Source organism: Octodon degus, unplaced genomic scaffold, assembly GCF_000260255.1.
Source record: "Octodon degus isolate 3935 unplaced genomic scaffold, OctDeg1.0 scaffold00029, whole genome shotgun sequence".
NCBI lineage: Eukaryota > Metazoa > Chordata > Mammalia > Rodentia > Octodontidae > Octodon > Octodon degus.
The window spans coordinates 13,497,611-13,519,168 of record NW_004524605.1 but is presented as its reverse complement, the minus strand read 5'-3'; the positions used below and the strand labels follow the sequence as shown (position 1 = coordinate 13,519,168).

Genomic DNA, 21,558 nt, shown 5'->3' with positions numbered 1-21,558 from the left:
GAGAGAGAGAGAGAGAGAGAGAGAGAGAGAGAGAGAGAGAGAGAGAGACATGAAGGAAGGAAAAGAAAATAGAAAAGGGTTCAGAAAAGATAATCTGTAGAGACAGAAAGTAGAGTAATTCTTACCTGGCCTAGGAGTAAGAATGGAGACTAGCCATGCATGAACATGAAAGATCTTACTGGCATGGTGAACATACTCAACAACAGGAATACAGGAATGTTATAATGTGTTTGCACACTAGTAAGCCTACTCAAAAGATTGGTAGACCGCTCAAAATAGGTGGTTTTTGATTGTCTGTAAATTATAGCTTCATGAAGTGTTTCTTTTTTAAAATCTATACACAAGAGAACTTTTATAATTACATATAAAAAGATAAGGACTATGCTACCTGGACCAAGAGTGGTTAATTAGAAAATTGTAGATTTCAATTTTGAGCTTGCTCATGTACAACGCTTGGGTGGTGGTGGGGGTTGTTGAGACAGGGCCTCCCTATGTAGTTCAGGCTGGCCCTGAACTAACAGCAATCTGCCTCAGCCTCCTGAGTTCTGGGATTGTAGGTGTATATTATATTGCTCAGCTGTGACCAGCTTTTTTTCAAATTTTCTTTTTCTATTGTACTATGAGGTTTAATCTCCCTCCGTTTTTCCTCTGAACCCAGCCCCCGCTCGAGGACCATGGGGGAAATCCTCACCCTTCTGCATACTATTGCCCTGTATATATTTGAACCAATTTCAGGTCCTAGCTCACTCTTCCATTCTCTAAGCAACAATACCCCAGTTCTGCCACCAGAGTATTGTGAAAACCTCTCAGAACATCATCTTCCCCTTCTGAAAAAATGTCACAGATACCTGCTCCCTCCTCCCCTCAGAGCCAGGGGCAAGGGAGAAATCTAGAGTCTGTGTTCTGAGTTGTAGGGTTAGGCAGGGACTGGTAAGTCCCATATAGTATTGATGGAAACCACAATGTTTTGGTCTTTGCAGTTTTACCGATCTTTGAATATTCGGATTGCTCTCGTGGGCTTGGAAGTGTGGAATAATGGGGACAAGTGTGAGGTTTCAGAGAATCCGTACTCCACACTTTTGTCATTTCTCAGTTGGAGGCGCAAGCTGCTCATCCAGAAGAGCCACGACAATGCTCAGCTAATCACGTAAGTTGCGCTCCTCCTGTGGGTGCTGCCTCGGCCTTGGCTGCAAAGCCTCGGCCTGCTGTGTGTGTGCTCAGCACCTGCCGTCTTGGCCCAGTGATGGGTGCTGCTGGATCCCAGGGCCAGGTAGGCAGACGTTTCTCTAGCGTGTGCTCTGGACCCAGCGCACTCAGGAAGATTCCATTAAAAACCCCAGCAGCAGCCATTGAGCAAAAAGGATGCTGGTGTGTGTGGTCAGGCAGTGGCTGGCTGTTGGCCATGGCCACCTGTGGACAGGTTTTGTTCTGGCGTCTGAACTCATCTCCTGCCGCAGGTGTGGTCTCCTGAATCTCTGCTTCCTTTGCTTCCAAAGGGCACTGTGCTGAATGCCTGAGAGGGACCCAGTGGCACACAGATTCAGAGCCATGTGCTCGGGGGGAGGGTGGCCCTGGGAGGGACTGGGTTGGGTGTTCATCTGTGCTAGGGAGAGGAGAACAGACATGCTAACTGGTGGAGTCACAGGAGGACAAGACATGGTGCCACTGAGGGTAGTTACTGGCATTTATTAGTGTTGACTTCCAAAGGCGTTTGAAGGCAGATACAACAAAATGCACAGAGATATTAAGCCCTTTTTCACCCATTTCCTAAATATTTCTCAGAGTTAGTCATTTACATCCCAGTTGACCCTTATAGGTGTGTCCAACCTGTTAACAATGAATTTGGTGTTGCCTGTGTTGTAAGAAAAAAATGTAAAAGGAGGGAATTGTATCACTTACATACATTAACTATATTATATACTTTATGTGGTGCCTACAACAATTCCTTTTCATTCAGTGCAGCTCAAGCAAGCCAGGCATGTCCAACCTATAGGCCACTGACCTGCAGGAAACTGTGGGAATTACCACCTGCCAAAGCCCGGCTCTGAGTGGTTGCTTCTGACTGTCCATTTAGCCAGGAAGAGCCTTTGGGTACCAAAACTTGTGACAGCCGTGTTGGTGGCAGTGCTGCTGGTGGTGGTGGCGGGGATGCAACTCAGGGCCTTCTGTGCTAGGCAAGAGCTGTACAACTGAGCTATACCCCTGTCCCCATTGGTTAGCAAAGCTTTTGGCCTGAACAAGAGGACTTCATGCTTTAGGCCAAATCTTGAATCTGTGTTTCCAATAGGACTTCCTCAGAGACATGCTTAAGTTTAAAAAACAATAGAGGGCTTCAGACCAATTGTTATGTGTCTTGCATGTTTCTTTGCAGATCGTTCCTCTGAAGATAAGTCTGCCTTGAGCTCGGCACCTATTTGACACTCGTAATGTGCCGCATTCTGTGCTAGTTTCTAGAGATTCTCAAATCAATAAGATAGTCAAATATATCACAGCCTAGATAAGAAGAAAAACATATAGACACGTACCGCCTAACAAATGTCCAGAGATCCTTTAGATGACACATTAGTGGCATGCACACTAACACTGGCATTTCATTTATTCCTTTTCCTCTATCTTGGGTGGATACAGCCAACAGAGGGGTGCATTAAAACTGGGGATACCATAGCTGGCCACTGATGGGTTGAGGTCAAAACTGCAAGCCAAGGGCAGAAACAGCTCATGCTTGTATCCAGCTGTACTGTGCAAGGCTCCCGATGGGACACAGCTGCTTCCCTGGCCATGAGGTGACTTGGGAGTGGAGCATTCCTCCCACAGCTGCTGCCTAATCTCCCTGCCCTGTTCCCCAGGGTCCATCCTGCAGAGCCAGGGGCGAGGCTTCAGCCCGGCAGCTGGGGGAAGTGGGCATGATTCACTGTGGCATCAGATCCCGCGCCGCCCTTCCCCAACCCTCCCTCTGACTTTTCCTGTGTAGCAGGCATGGGATGAGGCTTCCAAGCTCTGCCGTTTCCTTCCGGGGAGTTGGCATGGGCATTCTATGGGAAGCATAACCTTTCATGCAGTCTCTCTTTTTTCCCTGGAGCACTGAGGGAGTAGGTGAGAGGAAGTGAGAGGTGTGGTGACCTGAAAGCTGGCCAGAGTACTGGGGTTCCCTCCCAGGGAGGGAACTGGAAACGTCAGTGAGACCAGAGAGCATGTAACAGTCGCAGACACATGGGGATGGCACCCCAGCCTGACCACCCGCCCCCACTTCTCTCCCGCAGGGGCGTCCCTTTCCATGGCACCACCATCGGCCTGGCCTTCCTCAGGACCATGTGCTCCATGCACCATTCCGGAGGGGTCAGCACGGTGAGTCTCAGCTGCACACCAGCGCTCAGGAAGTAAAACTGCCTCTTGAGTCTGGAGGTCACCTGTGAAAAGCAGGATCTGATGTGTATTACTGCCAAAGAAAAATCCCTGACATCAAGGCCAGTTGTTTAAAATGAAGTCATTAAGTTCTAAGAAATGGAGGGGCCCAGGGGTGAATTGTCATCTATTGTAGTTTATTTTTGATTTTCAAGCTCAGGAGAGCTGGGAAGTGATCTCATGACTACACATCTAGATCCCTCCTATGTTCCAAACCAGGGGCTGGGGAATAATGAGAGAAGAGAATTTGGAGTGCTTTTCTTGCAGGTCCGGCATTGCCAGGACAAAAGAAGGGCATGTCTCTAATTATAGGCAATTGCTCTTTTGAAATTCTCTCTGGCATTGTGAGAGTATTATGGCTATTCATTTCTAAGCTGTGAGAGGATATCAGGAAGCCTGCTGTCCCTCTATTTGTCTACCCATCCTGTATTTACTTACTGACAAAAATGAATAAGTAGCTGTCGAGACCCCAGGCTCTAGAGTCACAGCTGATTAGCTTTAGAAAACACTTACACAGCTTCAAATGAGTTAGTAGATGCCTTCAGTTGTATAATAAAGGTAATTTCACAGTTTATATTCTTAGGGTCAGAATGGGAATTAAACGAAGTGATGCCAGAAACACTCATAGATATTTAGGAAATTACTTTTTGCTGCCTCTATTTTTTGTTTTTTTGAGACAAGGCCCAGAATGGCCTCGAATTCCTGGGCTCGAGTGACCCGCTCCCTCAGCCTCCCAAATACCGGGGCCGTAGGTGCTCACAACGGCTCACCATTTGGTTGCTGGTTTGTTTCCTATTTCTTTAGCTTTTGCTTTGGACAAGAATGACACATGATGCCAGGTGCCATGTCTGGGACGTAAAATGTATAACACATAAAAGAGTGGGCAAGGCTGCCCTACGTGGCCCTGTGGCCCTGTCTCCTGTCCATCGCCCTATGTCTTGGAGAGATACATATGTGACAAGGAAGAATAGGGAAAGGCATTTACTGGTCCAGTGGCTCACCAGTGGGACAGACATGGTCTGCACCATCTAAGAACTCAGGAAACATTAGCTTTTAACCACTAGCTCTCCTGGTAATGCCCGTGGCTTTCTGTTTGCTGGAGAAAGCGACTATGGCAAGCCTGGGTTGCCCTTCAATAGTGGAACCAGTGGAGAGCCACAAGGCTGAATTTAGACAAAGCTGGAGACTGAGGGTGAGAGGGATAGATGGTGCTGGACCTTGCCCTTGACCGGAACTCTCTCCCTGAGCAGGACCACTCTGAGAATGCCATCGGCGTGGCTTCAACCATAGCCCACGAAATGGGCCACAACTTTGGCATGACCCACGATGCCACAGGCTGCTGCTCTGCCAGCCCTGCGGATGGTGGCTGCATCATGGCAGCTGCCACTGGGTGAGTCAATAGGAAGGGTGACGGAGGGGGACAGGCCTGGCCAGGGTGACCCAAATATTCCTTCTAACTGGCCTTGAGGAACTTCTTTTAATACTCTGGTATGGTGTTGGAGAAAATGTGGGTTTTACCACAAAGAAAGTGGGAGAGCACCAGGCCAGGTGTTGTGGCACACCCCTATAATCTCAGCACTTGGGAGGCTGAGGCAAGAGGATTGCTGTTGGTTCCACACTAGCCTGGCCTACATAGTGAGTTCAAGGCCAGCTTGGAGCACATAGTGAGACCCTGTCTCAAAGAAATTGGAGAGCACCAAGAAGAGAAATGTGTGGAAGGAGCAGATTCAAGCAGAAGATGCAGTGCTCATGAAATCCCAGACACCACTGAGCATGTGCACCACATATACTGTATTTCAGTCATCACACGGTGCCTTCCCCTGAGGACCAAGGTCGAGACAGCTGTAGTCATGAAGGATTTTCTAACCCCGAGCCTTTGATGGCAATTCTAGTTTGTTCAGAGGACTCACCACCTAGGTCTGGACTCAGCATAAATCACTGGGTTCTTCTAAGACCTCACTTTCTCCTTGGAAGGCACTATGTTGGGACTTTTTGTTCCTTCAGCCCGAATCAGTAGGGTGTGCTGCATGTTGAGGAGTGTGATGTCCCGGTGTGTCCCAGAGGAGCTCCAGCTTTCTGGGATTGCTGTGTCTGTGTTTGGTCATCATTCTTGTCTGTTACTCAGGAATAAGGATGTTGATATATGGAATACAATTCTCTTGGTTGTGCTGAGGCCCCTATGAGCCCACAGTTAAGTCCCCTCCTTTCTCTCCCATCTCACTAATCTCTGTAGACAAATGGTTGACAGTTATATTAATTCCTACTCTCATTTATTTCTAAACTGTTTATCAATTTTCATCATTTAGTGTGAAAGGCTCCTGTGAGTAGCTTTTAATTGGTTTACAGCACTGGGAGCAGAGTTACTCTCCCCTTGTAGACCCTGCTCATGCTGCAGTTGTTTTGCCTGAACTGTGGAGACATTCCTGATGCCTGAAACTACAGAGTATTAAATACCATGTTTACTATGTTTTTTTTTCTTGAGAAAGTTTAATTTGTGAAGCAGGTATAATTAGACATTAAAAACTTTAATAAAGTAAAATAATTATGGTAAAGTAGTATAATAAAAATTATTTAAAACTTACAAATTATTTCTGGAATTTTCCATTTAATATGGGGGCAATTAAAACTATGGAAAGCAAAACTGCAGAGAAGGGGAAACTACTGTAGCTTTGGGGTTTTTTTTCCCAGTGATGAGGGACTGAGAAATCACCCTCTTTGGTCAGTGCTGTGTACTTATGAATTGGCGAGTTCAGTTGGCGTGTGCTCTACATTGCAGAACAGAGAACAGATCACTGGTCTTTGGAGAAATTAGAGCCATGATCTTGGCTTTTGTTGGTCTGGTCCTCTGTAACAAAAAATATATCCATGTGGTACTGGCTTTAAGAGAAGTTTAGGTCAGCTGTGGGGCTTGAGAACTATTGTAACACATTCATATTTTTTTCTCCATTACAACTCCTTCAAATGACAGAAGGTTCTGTTCTTTTCAAATGCCTTTACTTTCCATACAGAGTAAGGAACATAAAATACTATGAGATGGTTAGCATTTCATGATGAAGAGTGAAAGCGTTCTGAGTTAATGCACTGATGAGCTTGCTGAGGAGACACACCATGCGTTTGTGGCACTCTGGGGGCCCGGGGAGAGTCAGCCTCACGGCACAACTGGCAGCTGCCCTGGCTGCTGGCTGTGCAGACTCCAACTCTCCCCTCCGTTGTTCCCCACCAGCGACCCCTTCCCCAGGGTGTTCAGTGGCTGCAACAAGAAGGAGCTCGATCGGTACCTGCAGTCAGGAGGTGGAATGTGTCTGTCCAACATGCCGGACACCAGGATGCTTTACGGAGGCCGGTGGTGTGGGAACGGATTCCTGGAAGATGGGGAGGAGTGTGACTGTGGGGAGAAAGAGGTGAGTGTCCCAGTGGTGCTAGCAGGAGGGACGAATGTGCATCCATTCCAAGCCTGAGGTCCAAAGGGAATATGATGGATAAGATTTCTTAGTCACTGGCCTTTCCCATATGCCTACCAACCCTCCCTACCCCCACACACACGTACAGTGTGGTCACTAAGCCTTCCAGATGCAGGCTGCTGTAGCCTTCATAGCTTGTGTTTGGCACTTTTGATGTCTGGGATCAGGGCGGGGATCTAGTGAGCATCTGGTCTACCAGAAAGCACAATCCAGTGGCTCCTTCCCCTCCAGGAGGGCTCCGATGGCCTCCTTGGCCCTGCAGCCGTGCTGACCTTATTGTGGGAGCCAGGCAGCCAGGTTCATGAACTTGAGCATGAGCCCTACGAGGATGCATAACATAGCAGGCTCCTGCTGTTTATCTGGGGGAAGGTGTGAGTGAAGGGGAGTGGGGAGGAGCTGAGGGGCTGCTCGACAGGGAGCAGGAGGCTCTGTGCAAGCGTGCTTTCCCTCCTGATCTTCAAAAGCAACTGTGCAGAGCACACAGCGTGACTGTCATTTTTAACAGAAGCATGTTGTTCTGCAAGAAAGCGGAACTGGTTTGTTTCATCTCTATTTTTGGAAGAGTGAAAATATGTATGCTAACCCATGCACAAAAATTGGGGAAGAATACGAGAGTCACAGAAAGTGATGGCAGTAGAGGGAGGATCGAATGTGTGGGTAAAACGATTTGATCTTCTAATCTCTGAGGTGTGATATGCTTTCAGCACAAACATGTAGCTTTCTGAATAAAACAAGGACTATTAAAGATGCTACCACTCTTGCCATCAGGATCTGAGAGGGCTCAGCCCAGGGCCTTCAGAAAGGAGGGAATTGTATTAGGAGCAGTGTGACTATTACACTTTGCAAAGTAAGTGTCAGCATAGGTGCATGGGGAAAAAGTCATGTTTGGAATGCAGTTGTTTAAGTGGTGGTGTGACTGAGGATTGTGCTTGTGTATATTTTCCGTGATAAACTCACAAGAGATAAAGCTGCCAAGAGATGTCTTCCCAAAGAGTTCTGGAGTTCTTGGCAAGGTATCCAGGCTGTGTAGGGCAGGCTGGGGCCAGGGGTGGCAGTGAAGGCTGTCCCCCACCTGCTCCGACTTCTGCTCTGCTGCCCCAAAGACTCATGCCCACCTATTGCCCTCAGGAATGCAACAACCCCTGCTGTAATGCCTCCAACTGCACCCTGAAGGAAGGGGCAGAGTGTGCCCACGGTGCCTGCTGCCATGCGTGCAAGGTGAGTGGCCCCTCCCCGGCCTGCAGCCTTGGCCCAGCAGCTCTGGTGATGGCCAGCTCCAACCTCCGTCCTGGGGCAGTGACACCACCACAGCTCCAGGTGCGGCGACTCAGTGGTGGAGCGCTTGCCTCGCACACTGGAAGCCCCAGTGTCCATCCCTAGTGCTGGGGTGGGGTGAGAAGGTGGAGAAAGGAAATTCAAGTTTCAGACACTTGGAACTGAAGCAGCTCTTTTCACTAATTTTACTATTTTCCCCCATGGGGCTCACTGAATTAAGACTGCCTCAAAGGATGGTGCCGCCTGAGGATGGCAAAAAAAGTTTTGAAACAGGCCTACAGACAGTAGGTTTGATACTATCTGAGCACCTAACTCCATAAGTCTGATTGGCATTAAGGCATGTCTTGGTAGAGCCCAGGCACTATGCTCAGCATTTGGTGCAGGGTACGTCGTTCAGTGCACACAGAAGCCCAGGACATGTGCGTGATTATCCTCAGTTGAAGATGAGGAAGCTGGGGCGAAGGCAGTGTGGGAAACTCATCTGGAATGAAACAGGCAGGAAGGGCCTGAAGCCAGCCTCCCTGCCTCTGGAGTCTGGGTCCCTGCTGTTGATGTGGGAGAGAAGTGGTGGTTGCTGTTAATGTTAACATAGCCCCACAGTCTCTTACCCATGTTCTGAAATCCATGAAGTTCTCAAATCTAGAAAAAAAAAAATTATCACATTTAATGACAAAACTTGACCTGAATTGATGATGCTAATTATAGTCTTTGAAAATCACAGCTAAGGGCCAACCTGGTAGCTCAGCAGACTAAAGCGCCTGCTTAGGCAGAGTGCAGCGGCTGGGGTTCCATCCGGGGATGAACCGCTGAGATGGCGATTGAGACAGGGTGTGGTGGTGCGCCTGTAATCCCAACTCTTGGGAGGCTGAAAACAGGGAAACCACTAGGAGTCTGATCTACGTAGTGAGACCCTGTAGACCTTGTAGACCCTGTCCTAAATACAGAAAAGAAAAATCACAGCTAAAGGGAATAATTGAAAATTAATCTGTTTGGTCATAAGGTTTTTTTCCCCAGGCCTTGCTATAAGGTTATGTAGTACACATAGGTAATGTGAATATGGAACTGTACACATACATACATTTGTAGTCATATGTGTACATGTGTCACATATGTATCTATGTATATATACAATGTTGTATGTACACTTATATACACACGTTATAGTAACTGGAAATATGGATCATATTGACACCGAGAATCGGAGCCAGCTGGCCTCAGAGCTTCGGTTGGAGTTAGGGACCTGCGTTCCTCCCACTATTCATCATGTTCTCATTATGTGCCGGATACCATTCAAGTGCTTTGTTATAAGCTGTTCCTCTTAATAGCCACATGCCAGAGCTGGGATCTCAACTGTTGGTGAAAGAACAGAAAGAGGTTGGGTGGCTGGCCAGGGTCCCTTGCTGGCCAAGGAGGGAAGAACGTGAACCAGGTGGACGGCTGAAGAGCCAGTCCTCTGTCCCCACACCCTTCTCCTGGACTGTGGGCGAGCGGCTGCCTCAGCTTCCGCCTCCGCTTCCTCTTCCTGTCCGCCCTTGCAGCTGGGGCCTTTCAGACAGCAGCCAGGCCTGAGATTAGCCAAGGAAGGGCCCACCTGCCTTGTCTCCTGTGGGGCCGTTGTGTGCGGTGTGGCCCCTCAGGAGCCAGGGAAGGCTTCCCTCTCAGTCCTTGGCTTCTCCACCTGATCCAAGTTGAGCTTGAAGAGCTTCTGGCCTGGCCTAGTATTCTCTGGAGTGGTCCTTCAAGTTTAGAGCAGGCCCAAGAATAAGCACAGAATGTGACCACTTCACCCACTCCCAGTTATTTCATTTGGAGCCTTGCAAAAGATTCCTGGTATCTGAGACCTTGACTTCCGGTCCTGGCTATGTGATTTTGGCAATTTCCTAACCATCTGAGCCTAGGTCCTTTTCTATAAAGTGGGAAGAGTGTAGTAACCTCGACCACTAAAGGCTACTGGAAGATTCAGGGGGAAATTTAGTTTTTACCCTTTTCCCAGTGTATGCTATTGATTTGATTATTTGATTTGCAACGTTGGCAAATAGCAGCACCCCTCTTACAGATATTGTGAGAGGCACAGAAGTATGTATACCATATTCCACCTAGTGCTCGGCTCAGTGATGGGGCTGATCTGTGCTGAAGTGCTTTGTAAATTCAAACATGGAGTGTGAATGCTAGCCGAATGTGTGCACTTAACGGTGACCCTGGCTCTTTTACTACTGACTGTGTAACTTTGGACACATTGCGCATCCTCTGTAAGCCTCAGGCATCACCATCTCCAAACTGGGGATAGTTATATTATGTTGGACTATGAAAATGAAGTGAAATAGGGCTGGCCAGATAGCTTAGCAGACTAAAGCACCTGCTTAAGCAGGAGCAGGGACCCAAGGTTTGATCCCCGGGTGCTGTGCCGGCCCTGCCCCCAGGGTGTGCTGAGACATTGACTGAGACTGGGCATGGCGGTACGCCCGTGTAATCCCAGCACTTGGGAGGCTGAAAACAGGAGGATCACTACGAATCTAATCAGTGTAGTGAGACCCTATAGACCTGTTCTAAACACACTTAAAAGAAAATGAAGTAAAATAATATTGATACTGGGCATTTACCAGGGAGCTATGTAAAGCTCCTGATTATTACTAAAGCTTGCAGTAAATTGTAAATTGTTGCACATACATTGTTTCTTACCTTCTTCTTCTCAAGACTGCCATGAAGAGGAAGTAACCACATTTGTAAAAGTACTCTGAAAGCCCTAGTCACTGTTTTTATTCAAAGACTGATGATGATCTGAGCTATAGAGGTTGCATAAAAGCGCTGCGAAATAATGGTGGTGAAAGTTCCGTTGGGCACAAGCGACGTGGGTGAGGTCTCGGCGGGCAAGGCTGAGGACAGGGAAGTCATCGGCTGTTTTCTTCCTCTCATTCCTAGCTGGTGGCGCCTGGCACCCTGTGCCGTGACCAGGCCCAGCAGTGTGACCTTCCAGAGTACTGCACGGGCAAGTCTCCCCTCTGTCCCACCAACTTCTACCAGATGGATGGCACCCTCTGCGAGGGCGGGCAGGCCTACTGCTACAGCGGCATGTGCCTTACCTACCGGGACCAGTGCCGGCAGCTCTGGGGCCCTGGTAAGGACTTAACTGGGGAGTGGGGAGTGCAGCCTGCACCCACTGCCCACCACGGAGCAGCCCCGCCTGCCAGCTGCGTAACAGCTTGGCTTGGAAAAGTGTCCAGATGCCACCTCAGTAGCTTAGCAGGAGAGCTGTTGGCTGGCACGTGTCAGACCCCACTACCATGAAGCAAATAGATTCAAACTGAGAATCAAAGTGTGAAACTCTAGGCTCACTTCCCAGTGCAACAAAATGAAACAAAACAACAAAACCTCCCCTCCTTCCTCCTGTTGACTCAGGGTGGAGACCAGGAAGAACCAGTCCTTTGGAGCTTTTAGTTCTCCTAGTCAGCTGTTTGGTAACAATAACCCAGATATAAAGGAGAAAATGATGGGAAAAGAAGAGCAAATGCGAATGGCCCTTAAGTGATGAAAAGGTCATTAAGGGACCACAAATTAGGACCAATATAAGGTGGAATCTTTCATGTATCAGACTACAAAGTTGTACTAGAACAACAACAACCATAATATGATGCTGCAGAGGGTGTGAGGATCAGATAGGCGCACCCACCGTGGAAAGCATTTCGGAGATAGAAAAAGTTTAAATGTGCTGTTTGGGTGCATCGATTCTACTCCTTAGAAACATAGCCTACAGTTGCACTTGCATATGTACATGAAGATATATTTTCAGCGATGTTAATTGTACTTGTTGCTAATTGAAATAATAAAAATCTTGTAGTAGGGACCTATTCAATTAATTCTGGTAAATCCACACAATCCAGTGCTTCATGGCTAATGAAAGGAGGCGGCTCTGTACACGGAGTAAAAGCATCTCCCACATCAACCTAAGTGAAAATGGGAGGCACAGAACAGTGGAGAGAATATAAATAGAATATACGTCCTTCTTTATTAGGCTATCTCTAGAAGACACACCCAGGCTGTATCTAGGATGCAGAATACAGAAACACAGTTATTTCTAGAAAGCTCCCCACTAACTGTTGCTTTAGCAGCACACGGAGTAGGAGGACCGGGATGGCGCTAAGGAAAAGCTCCAAAGATGTTCTTTACGTCTTCACGGCCTCCTCCTTCCGTGACCTATTGCTAAATACTGAAATGCAACAGCACTGTTTAGTGAGACAGTAGGTATAGCATACGAGCCCCCGAAGATACAGATCCTTGGTAGGATATAACCACAAACACCAAACATGCTCTCCAATTGGTCCTGGAGAGAACATGGGGCACGACACGTGGCAGGAGTGGGACAAGCCTCCCTGACCCCACCGGCTTGCCAAGGCTGGCTTGGCCCTTGGGGGCCTGGGTCAGCCCCCTCTGACTCGCACTGTTTCTCATGCACCAGGAGCCCGGCCTGCCCCAGATCTCTGCTTTGAGAAGGTGAACGTAGCAGGAGACGAGTTTGGAAACTGTGGGAAAGACGTGCATGGGCAGAACAAGAAGTGCAACATGAGGTAAAGGCCCCGTGGGAGGGGCAGTGGCCAGCTCGCTCCTGCTCTGCCCTGCTCACGGCCACCCTGCTCCGCAGCACGATGGCCCCAGAGCTGGCAGGGGCAGGAGGCGTGGAAGCCTGTGTCTGTTCTTAGGCTGTGGTTTACAATGCAGCATTCAGGCTTGAAGAGGTCAGAGAGAAGGTGTGGGTGGCAGTGCTTCCTAGAAAGCTGGTCAGCCCTCCTTTGCGGGCTGTCATACTGTAGAGCAGGGCTCTCATGGATCATTTACAGAATGCTGATTATGCCCTTATCTGAATAGATCATTCATTCGTTCATTCACTCATTCATTCTAACCAACTATCCATCCCTCCACCCATCCACTTACTCATCTATTCATCCACCCACTCATCCCCCTATCCTGTCCTTTCACCTACCCCTGTCTGTCCATCCATCCATCCATCATCTGTCCATGTGTCTGTCTACCTACTCACTATACATTGAGTGTTTACAGTGCAAGACACAGTGCTGAGTTTGTGAAGGTTTTAATAAATAATAGCATGTGCTAATGAAAATGTAGAAGGAGCCACTCCGCCTGAGGTTAGAATGGAGCCTGAAGTAGAAGCACAGGATGGGCGAGGTGCTGGTGGGTGATAACTGTGGTCTAGTGAGAGAAGTGGTTGGAGAAGAGCTAGCAGTTGAAAGAGCTAATAGCAACTTGATACAGTTAGGGCATAACTTTGGAATGCGAAGGAGAGGGGGCTGTGAGATGCATGGGGACAGCATGCTGGGGCTGCATCTGAACCTCTGAAATGACTGGTGAGGGTCTGGACTTGGGTGTGAAAACACAGCAGAAGACAGACTCCCTCTGACAGGGCAAGACCAGAGGTAGGGAAAGCAGCAGGTCCGTGAAGCCCGGGCCACAGAGTAACATGGTATGAACTGCAGTGGCTATGGAGGGGAGGGCACAGGGCTCAAAAGCTGCTTAAATTCAGGAGCAAGGGAGGATGAGGAGTCAAATTAGCCCAGGTCTGGTCGGCGTGCCTGGATGGGTGGCAGTAGAGAGAGCATCAGGGACAGACAGCCGAGGTCACGCAAGTGTGCTTGAAGTTAGGATTTGCCAAAACCACTTCCCTGCCTAGAGCTGCCCATAGACATGAAGTCCCTTCCATCTCCTGATCCCAACCCCCATGGGATCTCTCCTGGTGGACCTCCACAGCATCCACGTTACCCCAGACTTCTTCTTTATCTCCCCCAAGTCTGCTGCCTTGGCCAGGAGTACTAAAGCTGCATGGGGCCCGGCCTCTGATTCTCTGTCCCCATCTCCCTCACGTGTACAGGGATGCCAAGTGTGGGAAGATCCAGTGTCAGAGCTCTCGAGAGCTGCCCCTGGAGTCCAACGCAGTAGCCATTGAGACCACCATCGTCATGAATGGGAAGAAGATCCAATGTCGGGGCACCCATGTCTACCGAGGTCCTGAAGAGGGTGACATGCTGGACCCAGGACTGGTGATGACTGGGACAAAGTGTGGCTTTAACCACGTGAGTCCCTTCCCCCACCCCCTCATAGGACATGAGCTGCAGAAAGGGTAAACCGAGACACAAAGCCTAGGCTCAAATCCCAGCCTCCCCGACTTCTGAGCTTCCTTCTATGAAAGGAAGAGAACTATGGGGCGGAACACCTAGTGAGAGTAGGAGAAGCCTTCCTGACCACACTGGCTTGCTACCATTATACAAGTGCATTGATAGGGCGCGTCACTTCTACCGCTTAGAAACAGCCCACGTTTGCACTTGCATATGTACGTGAAGATGTATTTTCAGCGATGTTAACTACACTTGTTACTAATTGAAGTAATAACCACTTCTGTGCCTTTCAGTAGGGACCCATTCAATTAATTCTGGTAAATCCACACAACGCAGTGCAATCTGGATTTACAATCTGGTAAATCCACACAGTCATCGCAGGCTAAGGCTTAGTTCAGGTCATGTAAGAAAGGCACCTAGAGGGCTCACTATTCACATTGTCTCGCTTCCCATTAGTTATCATCTGTATTAAAATGGTTTAAGTTAGGGAGTCTTCAGGGAAATACTGGCAAGTATGCCATAGTTAATTATGATAGGGAAGTAGAAAACATATGAAGCACTTGGTATATTTTCCAGCACAGTGTACGTTGCTTCAGAATCATTTTTAAATGGTAAAATGGTACATATTGGGCTGATGAGATGGCTCAGTGGTCTAAAGCACCTACTTAGAACAAGCTTAGCAAAGCACAGGGACCGCGGTTCAATCCCCCAGCACCACATGCCAGCCTGCCCCGCCCCCTGGTGGGCTGAGCTGGCCACACACACACACACACACACACACACACACATAAATAAATTTTTTTTAAAAATGGTACATATTGGCAGGTGAATAGTTTAACTCACCAATATAGTAGTTATATATAACATTGTACAGGTATTAAATATGATATTTTAGCAATATAGTTGTTGCCCTCTCTGTCTAATCACAAATGCTCTTTGACTTCCCACTCTACCACCCCCAGTGGGCTGCCCTGCTGGGTGCACAGCCCCCTGGCCTGTCTCCTGCCCAGTGTCCCCTGTGTCACGCTGATGTCTGTGTTTCCCTCTCACTGCAGGTCTGCTTCGAGGGACAGTGCAGGAACACCTCCATCTTTGAGACTGCAGGCTGTGAGAAGAAGTGCAATGGTCACGGGGTGTGTGCACCTGGGGGCTGGTGTCGTGCATGGGGCAGAATGGGGGTGACACCTGGAGCTCTCTGGGGCTGACACCTCTACCCCACCCTCGCTCTAGGTCTGCAACAACAACCAAAACTGCCACTGCTTCCCAGGCTGGGCCCCGCCCTCCTGCGACACGCCTGGCCATGGGGGCAGCATAGACAGTGGGCCCCTGCCCCCCAACAGTGAGTGCTGGCTGCTTGTAGCCTCTGCCTGCTTTTGTGAGAGGGGTGGGCACCCCGGGGACAGGTGGCACTCTGTAGAGGGAGAGATCAACCACACCCCCAGGGCACTAACTGGTCACCTCTGTTTTGAAGGGAGGGGTGTGACTACTCAGAGTCCTTTTCTGGGCCCTTGAAGATCATCATGAACAAGACTGAAATGAGGAAACAGGCACAGAAAGGGTTGGGCTTCTTAGTGGGAATCGCTGACTCCAGCCTCTGGCTTTGAACCTTTACTTGTTTAGTACTTTGAAAAGAAAAAACTTTCAAGGAACAAATCCTAAGGTGAAGCGCAGATAAAAGTATGTCTCATTAGAGCAAATGTCCTTGCATGTTTAAATTTATAATTTGTGAGAACATTGGGGCAGTTTTGGTGAAACCAAATGTGAAATTGTGGATCAAGGGTGAGAGTTCTAGTCTTAGACCAGTGTAAATCTCTCCATGTTCTGCGTCCAGGAAAATCATGGCTCAGGCTGAAAACTGTGGGCAAACCATAGTAGAGCTTGAATTTCCTGCCTCTAAAGAGATCTTTTCAATGAAATAGAAGTGGCTATAGGGCATGTATGTTATAACATCTGTACTTAGCACCTACGAGATATCCTGGTAGTATATAATTTGTGGTTTTTATAGTTTTAAGATAAGTATAACATAAAGTGAGAATCAAATGTCTGAGGAAGCAGCAGGACTGTGTGTTTTGCTGTAGTTAGAGGCCTGAGTGGCCTCTAACTCTCTCCCTTGGGTTCCTCTGGAAGGTGTTGGTCCTGTGATCGCTGGCGTGTTCAGTGCCATCTTCCTGCTGGTCGTCCTGGTGCTGATCTGCTACTGCAGACAGAACAGAAAGCTGGCGCAGCTCAAGCCCTCCGTGCTGCCATCCAAGCTGATGCAGCAGTTCAGGTATGCAAGGATGTGTGAGGGACTCAAAGGATGTGTGACCCTTCTGTATGCCATGCTGCCTGTGAGCAGTGCTAATGATAAGGTTTTTGGTAGTGGTTCTAGTTCAGGAAGATGAATGTGAGGTACATGATCATTTCTTTCGTCTTCTGCGTGCTGTGCCCTGTGACCATGGCAGACATTATTAGATGATCTCTCTATAAAAGGTCTTCTGTGACAGACATTACTAAATGATCTCACTGTAGATCATCTCTATTGAGCGTGTTCATCCCTTTAAAATCCTAGACAGAATGTTCTAACTAATTGAAGTTGAAATACAGAATTTGACATTTTTAACTAAGCAGTTTGCCCTCCATTTAAAAAATTTTATTTATGTATTTAGGTTTTTTGAAACAGGGTCTCACTATGTAGTTCAGGCTGAAGACATCATGTGGCACTGGCTGGTCTCGAACTTGTGGCAAACCTCTTGCTTCTGCTCCCAAGTGCTGGGATTACTAGTGAACACCATCACACCCTGCACCCCCTATTTTAAGGAATGGGTAGCTAGGCAAAAGAAAAGGGGTGACTAGCCCAAGTCAAAGGGGTGGGGGCTGGATAATCAACCCAGTAAGAAAATCAATATTTTTCCTAAGTGATTCATTTCTTTGGTTATTGAAGGTGTATATTTTTGAGTCTTCTATTATATTACACTTGTTTTGAGAGGGATTTAAATCTCATGTCTTTTTGGATTCCTGCCTGAGGGGGGTTGGCTGACGGTTGGTCGTATCCTTTGTCTGCTTAGGGGTCGAAGTTCTTCAGCAGGTAAAAAGAGGCTTCTGAGAAAGCTCTGCGCTGTGTGAGGCTCACTCTTTCCTTGTGAGCTCTCCAAGGCCACACACAGTGCCCTTGCCCAGGAAGATGGGGTGTGAGAGGCCAGTCTCTCTTCCTTCGGAGTAGGCCTGAGGCAAGTGCTCAGAGACTCCATCAGTCCACTTGCTGAGCCTGCCCACCTCCCCTCTTCTGTCTCCAGCTGTCCCTTCAGGGTGTCTCCAGGTGGTGGAACTGGCCACGCCAACCCAACGTTCAAGCTGCAGACGCCGCAAGGCAAGCGAAAGGTAAGGGCCCAGGGCCTGGGAGCTCTGCTCCATCTGTATCCCTCAGGTCTCTTCTGGACTTTACTAAGAGCCCTGGGATTGATAATAAAAGCCATTTATTATGCTTGTTGATCCTGTCGTCCCCTGATTACCTGTAAGGTTGCATGTGACCCCTGCGATCCTAGCCTACAGGCCCACCTGTCAGTCCTTCCCCAGCCATCTTGATAAGATTCAGAGCGTACACCTGAGATCTGAGCGCGTTGCTGCTTCCTTGTTTTGTGCACACAGGTGACCAGCACCCCGGAAGTGCTGAGGAAGCCCTCCCAGCCTCCACCTCCACCCCCTCCAGACTTTCTGCAAAGTGGGGCTTTGCCTACACCACGGTTAGCCCTTCTAAGCAGGACTGATGGCGGTCCCTCAAGGTCCACAGCTCAAGTAGAGAGAAAGGAATCATCCAGGAAACCCCCGCCAAGCAGGCCTGTGCCCCCAGCTCCAAACTACATCCTCTCACAGGTAAGTGGATTTTCTGTGCCTGCCTTGTCCGAGGCCGGGAATGAGGCATGGTCAGAGCTGACTGCTTTTTCTGCAGGCTGGGGAATCCAGGGAACTTGCGGCACGTTAGAGTCTGGAGCTCTGCTGTGAAACCGGTAGTCCTGCCTTCCTGTGTGTGGCAGGGATGTGACGGGAAAGCTCATGCAGGAAGGGAGGGGAAGGACTCACAGGGAGCAAGGCAGAGGAAGGAGGGGACCGGGGTGCAGTGGTTTTCGAAGGCTGCTGTGACAAACCATGGCATCAACGGCAGCTTTAAATTTTCCCTCACACTTCTGGAGGTCCAGGATCAAGCACTGGCAGGGCTGGCTTCTCCTGAGGCCTCTGTCCTTGGTGCGTGCTGCCGCCTCCTCACTGTGTCCTCGCATGGCCTGCCATCTGTCTCCTGTGTCTCTGAGTGGTGTCCATGTGCCCAAATGCATTCCTCTTAGGAGGCCAGGTTGGACAAGAGCCCACCCTCATGGCCTCGATTTAGACCAGTCACTCTTCAGAGACCTTATCTCTGAGTCTGGCCACAGGCTGAGGTCCTGGGAGGGCATGAGCTGTTCGGCCCAAATCAGAGAGAAAGGAAGGAGGAGGAATGCACAGATGTGGAGAGAAACGGGTGGGCAGAGGTGCTGGAGGCAGAGCGAGCAGGGCCTTCCGACCACAGCCCCCTGGAAAGCCACCCTGGGTGCTGCCCCCAGGCGTGGGGACTGCCAGCCTCACTCCACGTTCCCCCGGGGCACTGAGGGGGAAGATGACCGAAGTTCCTCCTGCTCCCCCACTCCTGGTCTCTCTGGATGCCAGCAGGAAGCCTGAGCCATGACAGGCGGCTCCACACGCAGACCCCAAGCACAGCTACTCCTGAGGCACAGGTGTGGTTTCTCCAGGGACAGGCAGGAGAGGCCGCTGCTCAGAGAGGAGGCTGTGGCCAAGATGGGCCCAGCCACGTTCTTCCCCAGAGGGGGCTCTGAGTTATTCCTACCCTCATGGGGTTGGAGGACTCCTCCGAGATGGCACAGTGTTTGCGTGGGACAGCCAGCCCTTGACCCCTGGGCATCACTGCCTCAGCCTCTCAGCTCCACACCTGCCAGCGAGTGGTGTTGATTGCTTTGGAGAGGGGGCAGCTGAAAGCCCCCAGGACACATGCATGCGCATGTAGTTATAGCCACGACAAGTGCTAGGAAGTGGAGGTTCAGGGGCTCAAGGGAACAGGACACAACCTCTTTGGGAAAGGCAGAAAGGCTTCCCTGAAGAGCTGACGTTCGAGCTGAGCCCTAAAGAAGGAACATGAGTCACCCAGGCTGTGAGGGCTGGTGGAGAACCTCATAGTGGGATTCTGTGGTGGGAAATGGCCCACCATGTGGAGGAGCTCCAAGCCCTGTTTGCCTGGGCCCCAGGGGCCGGGAGATGCGTCTGGAGAGGGAGGAGGCGCTGGTGGGGCTGGCTGTGCTCTGGCCACAGAGCCCTGGTCGAGAATTTGGTCTGCATTCCATGAGGAGGGGACAGAAGTGAGCACCGTGGCATGATGGGACTTGATGGCGACAAGGATCATCACTTCTTCAGGCTTCCTTGAGACAGGAGTAAGGTGTCATGGCTGGGAGGCACCTCTGGGCGCTTCTAGGTCTGTTAGTCTTCCAACTTTTGACCAGGGTGGGACAACAAATATGCATTCACTTGTTGAGAATTTTCTTGTGTATTTACATATTGTCCCCCTTTTATGTGATTTATGTTACACTTCAGTTCGAGGAACAATTTTAGAAAAGGAAAGCACCACTCTTAAGGCAGGTGGGCAGACTGGTTCAAAGGCATAGGCATTGCCCTGAAGAGCCCGTGGCTCCCACAGAGGTGGGCAGGGTGGCAGAGAGAAGCTGGGGAGAAATGCATAAAGGGAAATGGACACGGAGGACATCAGCAGGGGCTGGCAGCCCAGTGGCTGGCTCGGGCAACCCGATGGGTCGAGATGCCACCCTCAAGGAAGGGCACTGTGGCCAGAGCGGGTCAGGGGCTGCTTTTGCTCCCAGGAAACAGTGCCATGAGGCCCCTGGGAGCATTGAGCTGGGCCACCTCAGAGGTAGCACACAGAAGGGCGCAGACCTAGGAGGCCCCATGCTGACTGCTAAGGCTCCTGCCCAGATAACAAGCCCCCAACCACTCCTTTTGCAGCCCCACCTCTGCTGCAGCTGTCTTCGCTTTCCTTGAGTGGTCTCTGTCCTGGCTCCAGGCAGCTGGGTGTCCAAAGCTGGGGCAGGGAGGGGATGGTACTGTACTTTGGGGGAGGGAGGGAGCTGGAGAACGGGGCTCTTTGGTCACCTGGATTTCCTGGCTCTTTGGTCACCTGGATTTCCTGGTCTCCTGTTCTGAGCTTTAGTGTCTGCCCTCAGTTTTCTGACACCAAGGAATCTGTCATAGAAAACCTCGGCTCTCTGCGTTGCTCCTGCCCTCTTGGCCTGCCTGCCTGCCGTGTGCCCACCTTTATGCCCATTAGCAGCCCTCTCAGGAAGAAGAGCCAAACACGGAATCAGTCCCCTCCCTGCCTTCCTCCTTCCCTTGCTCCCTCTCAGTACTGAGGATGGAGCCCAGGAGCTGGTGCATGCTAGCAGGTACACTAAGCTACACTCCCAGCCCCAAATGCTGAGGCTTCTGCTCAGATAACAAGCCCAAAGCCTCCTTCTGCAGCCCCACCTCTGCTGCAGCTGTCTTCGCTTTCCTTGACAGTGAACCATTCTTTGCCTCTTAAATTTTTTATTTCTTTCCAATCACAGAAGAAATATAAATGTAAATAAATATAAGTATATTGACTACTGCAGAAATAAATAATTCTGAATAGTCAAGAATTTTGACTAGCACACATATCCATCTAATTGATGTCTAGGGCTTTCTGGATATGCACTTGGTCCTGACAGCCCAAGCGGTGTCAGCACGCCCAGGCCCACACCCGCTGCCACTGCCTCCTTCCTTGGTGGGTTGGAGACAGCGTAGCACCCACCTAGTAAGGGCAGAAGTGATGTGGATTAGAGCAGGGCTGGGAAGACAGAGTGGACTAGGATGAGAGGGCCAAAGGCCAAGGGCTGTACAGGGGCTGTATTGCTGCCGAGGAAGGTCAGCAGAGAAAGCCCTGTGCAGGACAGACGCATGGAGGTGACGTTAGCAACCCACAAAAATTCCCTGTTTATCGTGCTAATCATGGCCAACCCATGTGGGGAAAACATCTGGCTTCTTTTTAAATTTAGTTTTTAGTTGTCCAGGTTGTAAATATGTGATCTTGTTTAAAAAAATAGTGAATGTTCACCTGGACCACAGAGGTCCTACTGGCGCCTCAGCCCAGTGTGACCTCTGTTATCAGTGCCCCTGTGTCCTTTCTGACTGGTCTCTGTTCACCTCTCTCTCTCTCTCTTCCTGTCCTTTCTTCTCCCCTCCCCCCTCCC

At 49.6% G+C, this 21,558-nt stretch overlaps 1 protein-coding gene across 1 annotated transcript in view; it reads left to right on the top strand.

Moving 5' to 3' along the window:
• The window catches only part of Adam19 (ADAM metallopeptidase domain 19), a 97,361-nt gene that overhangs the window by 68,610 nt on the left and 7,193 nt on the right, over positions 1 to 21,558 (top strand). Inside the window, exons 9-21 of the mRNA XM_023713135.1 lie at positions 981 to 1,147; positions 3,261 to 3,345; positions 4,653 to 4,792; positions 6,626 to 6,803; positions 7,992 to 8,081; positions 11,058 to 11,253; positions 12,592 to 12,700; positions 14,017 to 14,218; positions 15,316 to 15,393; positions 15,491 to 15,599; positions 16,388 to 16,529; positions 17,536 to 17,620; positions 17,888 to 18,112. Coding sequence (XP_023568903.1) covers positions 981 to 1,147; positions 3,261 to 3,345; positions 4,653 to 4,792; positions 6,626 to 6,803; positions 7,992 to 8,081; positions 11,058 to 11,253; positions 12,592 to 12,700; positions 14,017 to 14,218; positions 15,316 to 15,393; positions 15,491 to 15,599; positions 16,388 to 16,529; positions 17,536 to 17,620; positions 17,888 to 18,112 — 1,806 coding nt within the window. The remainder of the gene's footprint in view (positions 1 to 980; positions 1,148 to 3,260; positions 3,346 to 4,652; positions 4,793 to 6,625; positions 6,804 to 7,991; positions 8,082 to 11,057; positions 11,254 to 12,591; positions 12,701 to 14,016; positions 14,219 to 15,315; positions 15,394 to 15,490; positions 15,600 to 16,387; positions 16,530 to 17,535; positions 17,621 to 17,887; positions 18,113 to 21,558) is intronic.